Here is an 8,419-nt window from a genome sequence, read left to right as displayed (position 1 = left end):
CTCAACTTCATCTATTAGTTGCACCATTCCAGCAGCATGGACAGCAATACTGTTCAGTCAGGAGGTTCAGACTGTAATATCTCTGCTGTTGGATGGCTTGCCTGTAATTTTGTACAGATCTTCGTGGTACCCAGAGGACAAAGGGTAGTGCCATGGCTTGATGAAGAAGGATGATATTTTTGTACAGACATTTTGCAGACAGTCTGTTCTAATAGGGTTTGTGATTCATTGGCATTTTCTCAATGAAAAGTCTCAACAACTGTAGTGTCACAACATTTGGTACACACAGTCAATGATGGTGACTTGTCTAATGCTTCAGTTTGCAAAGTTATTCACATTTACAGTCTTAGTGATATTGTTTAGTGCTTATTAGCATGTTAGTATGCTATTATAATATGCTAAATTAATATAATAAACTTGGCAAACATTTAATTTGTAAGAAAAAAGCAATAAACATGTGGAAAAAGTCTGGAAAGCGCTCTGCAGCCCCTTTTTATGGTCTTGAGCCGCAGATTGTGAACAACATTTTTAGACAATGGTGTATTTACAACTTTGTGCCAGTGGTTTTTGGGAAGGGCCATTTCCCCTGTCCCAGCAAAACAATGCACTTGTGCAGCAAATACAGACTTTCCCAGCTGGGTGTGGAAAATGTGACTGGCTTACAAAGAGCTGTGACCTTAGCTCCACGCAACACCTTTGAGATTTAGTGAACTCACCAGCCTCGCTAATGTTCCTGTTACCGAACTAGCAAGAAACTGCAAGGTCCCAATATCATGTGTTACTGTATACATACAGTACCAGTCAAAAGCTTGGATTCACTCACTCACTCACTGTACTGTATGTCTAAATAAAATTTTGAAGAATACTATTTTTGCCAGTATATGTTAATTGATGCAGCAGGAAAAGAAAAGAAAAGAAAAGAAAGAAAAAAGTGTTGAAACTTTAGTTAACAATTGAGCATTCACAATCTGGTCTATTTTCAGTCAGAAACAGAGATTATACAAGTGACATATTAGTGGAATAGCAAACAATACCACATCATATTGGCCTACTTTATAAAGTAGCCTAAATGTGCTCAATTGAGTTAATTGGCATTTGTTCCAAAGCTACTGACTAAATTTCATATTAAAGGTGGTTTTAATGTTGTATCTACTCTGCTTGGTTGTGTGACTTTACTATGATCAGTCCCACTAGAGGGCAGTTGTAGTTTCGTTGGGCGGGTTATGGTTATGTAGTTGTAACCCAGGGGACTCATTCAGTTTGATGATGCTGCCTTCCTGGGCTTCTGGAAATCTTGATATTCACAGTTCATGCAACAAAAACAGTGGAAACTGGGTGATACCAATTTAATCATTATGTGCCTAAAGCTTCTTTAGAGCAGCAACAACTGCAGCTTAATTTCACTTTTTGCATTCACTTCATTAGAGATATTAAGCCCTGTTTTTATTACTTGTGTTACCTAAACAATATTAAATGTGTATGAAATTATTTTTTCCTTATTATATGGAGTTATATGGAACATCACCAGACTCTCCCAGCTCAATGTATTGGACAGTTAACACACTGCTCCACAGGCATGTGGGGGGTTTTGTTTCCAAAAATAAGTGACAGCATTTCAGTTTTTTGAATGAGAATTATATTCACCTCATATGGCATCAGCAATTTGTATGGAACTCACGTGAGCAGGCTCTTCCAGAGATAGAAACCCAGAAAAGCACCAGGTCCAGACAGTTCCCCCCTCGTGTCTTAAAGGGTGTACTGACCAGCTGGCTCCTATCTTCACTAATCTCTTCAATACATCCCTTGAGTTGTGCCAAGTGCCATCCTGTTTTAAACAATCTGCCATCATTCCAGTCCCCTTAAAACCCTCCATCACAGAAGTGAATGACTACACGCCTGTTGCTCTGATGTCTGAAGACCTGTGAATGTCTGATGTTGGCCTAATTGAAGAGGATACCTGCTGGATCCCCTGCAGTTTTCTTGCAGAGCAGACAGGTCTGTGTTGTCGTGATGATGCAATCCATATGGGATTGTATTACATTCTACAACACCTAGACTGGGCAGGGACTTGTGCAAGGATCCTGTTTATAGATTTCAGCTCACCATTCACAACACCATCATTCCTGAAATCCTCTCCAACAAACTCTCCCAGCTCAGTGTATCTCCCACCATCTGCCAATGAATCACCAGCTTCCTGAATAACAGGAAACAGCAGGTGAGAATGTGGAAAGTCACTTCTGGAGTTTGGACAGTTAGCACGTATGCTCCATCGGGATGTGTTCTCTCCCTGCTGCTCTTCTCCCTCTACACCAGTGACTGTACCTCGAAGACCCACCTGTTAAGGTCCTAAAATTTGCTGATGACAGTATGGTAACTGGACTCATCAAAAACACCAATGGCAGGAGGTTGAGCAGCTGATGCTCTGGAGCAGTCAGAACAACTTTGAGCTGAACACTTTCAATCATCAGTTCCATTTGCAAAAAGGCCCAACAGAGGATGAGGCAACTGAAGAGCATGTTCTATCACAGGAACTGCTGATCCAGTTCTACACGCCAATCAGTCTTTTTCAACTCAATCACATTCTGGTTCAGTACAGCAACAACACAGGACAGAATAAGACTACAGCAAACAGTAAAAACAGCAGAAAGAAATCGTTGGTCAGCAGCAAGCATCATCAGAGATCCCTTATACCCTGGGCATGAGCTTTTTTAACTCCTCCCTTCCAGCAGGAGCTAAGGAATCTCCTACACTAGAACAACCAGATACAGAAACAGCTTTTTCTCTCACTGCCATCACCCTCATAAACACCGGAGCAGTATCTGTGATATATACTTATTCTTGGTCATTCCAGACAGTTGTTGTATTCTGCTTCAAATCCACTCAACCTCAGAGTAGTTCCTCTGAAATACTCATTTCTACTCTGTCCGTCCTGGTCAGTCCCAATAAAAATCTTAGCAAACTTCTGACTGGTACAGTACAACTCACTATAAATCTTTTCTTTTGCTTTTGCCACCTCTCTCTTTGCTGTACGACAAGCCCCCACCCCCCAGCACACTTCATCTCGAAGAAGACTCTCCCTGACTATCCCACTTTTTCTTTAATAATAATAATAATAATAATAATAATAATACTTTCCTGCTGTGCATATATTGTGTTTAGTAAGTATGCTAAATGGTTTATTGTTAAGTATGGTAACGACTAATAACTTTTAATAAGTAACTAGTTAATAAGCTTAAAATATACTGATAGTTGTCATGTATGTTTTCATGTTTGACATTTTGACGCATACAAGTGGTACTTAATTTCCGACTGTCCCTGAATGCAGCATCAGTGTGATGGGAAAAGCTGGCTTGTTGGTTTCAGTGTGGCTACCGCTGGGAAAGTGGCTAGCAACCTTGTCAGTCGTTGACTTGATAATGCGTCAATAATGTAGCTCTCATCGTAGCTGTAGTCACATGCTTTCGTACAAGAAAATGACGGCCTTGAAATGAATTCCGTGCTGTCGGGTGAACTCGTAGCCGGGCACGACGTGGTTTGAGCTAGCATTCGCTTAAGTTAGAAGATTGACAAGATAAACGGCTGAAGTTCCTCCGGAGTGGTATGAGGATCGCTGGGCTGACCAGAGATAGCCTAGCTTGTGTAGCGAGTTAGCCAGCCGAGTGCGACATGGAGAGACGAATATTTCCACTTGGGTTTCGGCCGTAAATGAATTATTATTTATTCGGACAGCTATCAAGAGTCGAGCTTGTAAAAAGCGCCAGTGTCTGGCCATAGCTGAGCTGTGAAATTTGCCCATCCTGGCTGCACTGTTGGCCTAGGTAGCTAGGAGAGAGCTACCTTAGCTGCACGTCTGCCCACTCAACTAAAGTAAGTGTTTACACTCATAAATTGATTCCTGACAGTTTTATCCGGTTCGGGCTCAAATATTGGAGTTGCTAAAACGCATTTGCATGCTTTATTTATATGATAAGGTAATGTTGGCGCGTGTCTGAGCTTTTTAGCACCAACTTAATTAATCTAATGAAGCTATAGCTAAACGTAGCACGCAAGATCACGGCCTTGGTGAGTTTGTTCTGAAGCCAAGTTTGTAAAATATGACTGGGTATACTCAGCCCCACTATCGATTTGTGACTTTGCTACCTGACGCATTAGGGTGCGCCCTGAAAATGTCACATTCATAGCGTCCAGAAATTGCAGCAGTATCGTATAATGCTTATGAAAGTCTGAGGAATTTAGGAGTCTCGAGGAAACAGAACCTTGTCTTAAATTACAGGACACGGTATATGTTACCAGACTGTCTTTGATCAGGGCTTTTTGCCCATCAAAACTTGTCAGTGTTATGGTTTCTATATCCTCTTTCTTTCTTTGGTTAGTGTATCAAACTGCATTCAGAGTAGTGTTTTCTTTCACCTATCGACCAGTGTAGTGTACCTATAAGTGTTTAACTGCAAAGTTCAGTCAACGTGATTGATAGAAAATTAACAGTTTAAGGGGGGAAAGAGATTTATCATGCAGAAAAATGCTGACCTTTCACTTTTCTCAGTTCCTATAATTTGAGCTCTGGTTTGCTCTCAGCTGTTGCAATATCTGTAGATGAAACTTTAAGTATTTATGTTTTGTGTTTTTGTTTTGTTTTTTTTGTCCCAGACATTTTGTTGATGACATCATCAATCTTTGATTAAATAAATCTTTAGTAACACTAACCATATTCAGCTTTGTTTTCAAGTTAATGTGGATGCTAATCTTTTTTTTCTATCAACAAAAATTACAATTGGCAAATCAATGCAGAAACAAATAATCTATCCATGCTGTATTACTAAAAAAAAAAAAGTTGCTAGCTGTATAAACTAGTCTCCGATCTCAGTGATAGGAACCTGTACTTAAAGAGTTACTCGAGCTGCTTCTTTTCTTTCTTTTTTTCCTGTTGCTCAGCCTAATTTCATCCACTTTGAATCAGTGATGTCAAAAAGTGACGACAAAGTGAGTTATTTTTACTCCCACATAGTTCCACTTTTGTTTTACCTTCTAATCACTTGAGTAGAGCTAAATTCTGCTTTTTCTTTTCCTTTTTTTTTTTTTTTTTGGCATCAGACTTTCTGGTGGGAAATTTTAGTAATCGTGTGAACATATTTTATTTTAAATTGAAGATAGTGTTTTCATTGTGTATAAAAATTGGGACAGCACTGTGTTAATGACCTATTTATATAACCTGTTCAACCCACAATCAAACCTATTTATAGTAGTTTTAATTCTGTAAGAAGTACCATAACACTCATAATTCAGCTCTAAATTTGATTAGGACAAGAGCAGTAGAGGTTTGCTGAATAACAGCTGTTTGAAAGATTTCATTATGCTGCTTTGTCACTTTAAAGTGCATACTATATGGCTCAGAGTTCAAATAATATGTGCAGTCTTGTCCATTTAAATGTAAGCAATGACAAAAATGTACTTTTGTGTTTAAAGGAAGCCATTCCTTGAATTAGATATACAGCTTTTATAATCTTTTTTCCCCCACAATGGTTCCTCTGTGCTTCAGCTTTATGCAACACGTTTGATAACAGTTTATGTAAAAGTTCATTCCATGTAGCCTAATCAGAATATTGAATTTATCACAGATTGCTTTAAAAAAAGAAGTAGTTGCTATAATTCTGTCTGCTGACATTTTGCATTTAACATCATTTTTCCAAGTGAGTTGCCAAAAGAGGCTGTGTCAGTATGCTTACGCTTCTTTAATGAAAAAGCAGGAGAAAAAAAAATGTATCAGCTTTTCCTACCACTGGTATTCCTCCTGATTAGATAAGGACTAAACATGGTACTCATTTGGTACCCTGGATTAATAAAGACATTCACAATCTTAAAAGACGAGCAAAACTTTTGGAGAAGAATGTCTGTTGAAGCGTTATGTCAGAACAGCATCTTTGAAATTTTTCAGTCAGGTTTTAAAAAACATCGTAGAACTAGGGTTGCTTGATTATGGACAAAAAAACATAATCACGATTATTTTGGTCAATATTGAAATTACGATTATTGAATATGATTACTCACTGACTTTTTGAAAACCTTGCATTTATTGCATTTAAAGAACAGTGAATACCTTGAAATCTAGTCCACTTCTACAATCTCTTGAAAATAAATATTAAATTGAAAATAAAATACGCAATATAAAAATATATAAATAAATACATTATAAATTAAACACGATTAATAAATAAATATATAAATACACCGAAAGGTAATGGCAGTTATCACAACTAATAATACTAGGAAGAAATAGGGCCAAGTTATTTAGACCAAATATATTTGCTCACATTTCAGTGCCACGACATACTGACAGATCCTGTACATGTATTCAAAGGTTTGCTAGGAACGTGAGTCGAATCGCCCGTGGAGCAAATATTGTTCGGGACGTCGCCCAACCTTCCCGTGCTAATCGTGCCCCGTGATTGGTTGAGACATAACGGAGGTCATTTGATATTGGTAGGAACGTGTCTCTACAGTCCCAACCTAATATGTTCGGGTGTAAACATATTTGTCCGTCTAGTTTTTCCATTTCTTTGATCATTTGCTCACGTCCATCTGATAGTTTTGCCAATATCTTTATAAGAGTTTGCTGACATTTGTGAGTCCTTAAATTGATGCTATGATTATTCCTTATATTGAGACGATTATTGTTGTTCTCGCACTGATAAATTCAAAAACTCCAGGAAAAAGTAGTCGGAAGTGCACAGGAGGAATGTGCGGTGTTGAACAGGCCAATCTGAATTGTTGCTGCATCAAGCTGAAGTGTTGTTACATTTCTCGGAGGTGCCCGTCAGGTTACGCCAAAAAAACCCCAAAAAGTCAGGTTACGCTGTAGGTTGCTAAGTGGGATTCAGAGGGGTTTCCAGTTATGGTGTAAGCCCCTCAAAGACCCAATGCAGAACCATAATTTGTCAATTACACTGTTTTGCAATTATTTGGAGCCAAAATCAAATTAAATTAATTGCACAGCCCTACATAGAACTGAGACTGCTTATTGGTGAACTGCTAAAACAGGTGAGCTATGTTCTGTTCTTGCACTACTTAACTTAAGTGCATCATTTGATACAGTAGACCATTAAATGTTGATCAAGAGGCTGCAGCACTGGGTTGATGTATCTGGGACAGCTCAGCAGTGATTTATGTCTGACCAGTTGAACATTTTTGTTTCCACTGGTGACCACAGCTGTCCTTACTCTGCAATAAATTGTGGAGTCCCTCGGGTGTCTATAGTGAATTCTGTCCATTTTTCATTATTTATGCTACCACTGGGTCGCTTTATACAGAGAAATAACATTTCACTGCTATGCTGATGACACACAGCTCTGTCTTCCATTAAAAGCAGAAGTTCTCATCATTGGTCTAGAGAAGCTGTGCCCAAGCATCAAGTCCTGCCTTGGTTCTTTATCTGTTCATGTGAAATTGGCTGTCAGAAACCTGGGTGTGGTATTTGATTCTAACTTCACCTTCAAGAAACGTATAAACAAGGTCATCCAGTCCTGCTAATACCACCTACGAAATTTCACGATGATCTGATCATTATGGGGTTTTAGTGAGACTCAGCATTAAACTTGGGTGGCTGTAGCTCAGGAGTTAGAGCAAAGCTTGGGCAAGAAACCGAACCCCAGGTTGTGATGGGTTCATCGAAGTGTGAATATGTGTGAATTAGATAGAAAGCACTTGGGGTGCAGTAAAAAGTGCTTGTGTGAATCAGGTGAATGAGAATGTTGTACAATTGAGTGCTCAAGTAGAGTAGAAAAGCAAGAACCCACAGTTTGCCTATAGACTTCAGACTGTGTAAAATGCAGCAGTTAGACATCTTAAAAATGAACATATTACACCAGTCTTAATGACTCAAATTTTGTGTTAATTTTAAGTTAGGTTTACAATGGAATCACACTGTATCTTAGTCTTATTTTTACATTCCATTTGAGTTTTCTTTGGCCTCTTAATTGATATATAAATATTTTTATGATTTTTTTTATAATTTCCTCTTAGTTTGTTTTATTCAGTGTTTCTGGGATGAACTTTGCTGGTTTTGTTAAATGCTGTACTACTAAACTTTATTATTATTATTATTATTTTTGAAGGGTGTATGTTGTTGATGGCCTCCCTGCCAGCCATGGACACTGTGACAGACACATGTCCTGTGGTGCACCAAAACGGGACTGCCCATCGGGAATGTACAGACACAAGACCAGCCGCTGTTGTTCTGAGGGTTCATTTATATCACACCAGCCAGGGAGTGGCTGATGGTAGCTTCCTCAGTTACCCACCTGGGGACTATGTAGCTGAAGAGCTCTGCATAGATGCAGCCAAGGCATGCAGTGAGTATTCACACTGTGCACCTCCTTAAAGCACCCCCATTCATGTGTTTTCCTGTAACTTGGAGCAGAGATCC

At 38.9% G+C, this 8,419-nt stretch overlaps 1 protein-coding gene across 1 annotated transcript in view; it reads left to right on the top strand.

Annotated features, from left to right (window-relative positions):
• Positions 1–3,342: 3,342 nt before the first annotated feature.
• Positions 3,343–8,419, top strand: part of jak2b (Janus kinase 2b) — a 38,824-nt gene continuing 33,747 nt past the window's right edge. Inside the window, exons 1-2 of the mRNA XM_030737303.1 lie at positions 3,343–3,867; positions 8,109–8,345. Coding sequence (XP_030593163.1) covers positions 8,114–8,345 — 232 coding nt within the window. The 5' untranslated portion in view covers positions 3,343–3,867; positions 8,109–8,113. The remainder of the gene's footprint in view (positions 3,868–8,108; positions 8,346–8,419) is intronic.

Source organism: Archocentrus centrarchus, chromosome 9 (assembly GCF_007364275.1).
Source record: "Archocentrus centrarchus isolate MPI-CPG fArcCen1 chromosome 9, fArcCen1, whole genome shotgun sequence".
NCBI classification, from domain to species: Eukaryota; Metazoa; Chordata; class Actinopteri; order Cichliformes; family Cichlidae; genus Archocentrus; species Archocentrus centrarchus.
The sequence above is the reverse complement of the archived record's forward strand: the minus strand, read 5'-3'. Positions and strand labels throughout refer to the sequence as shown.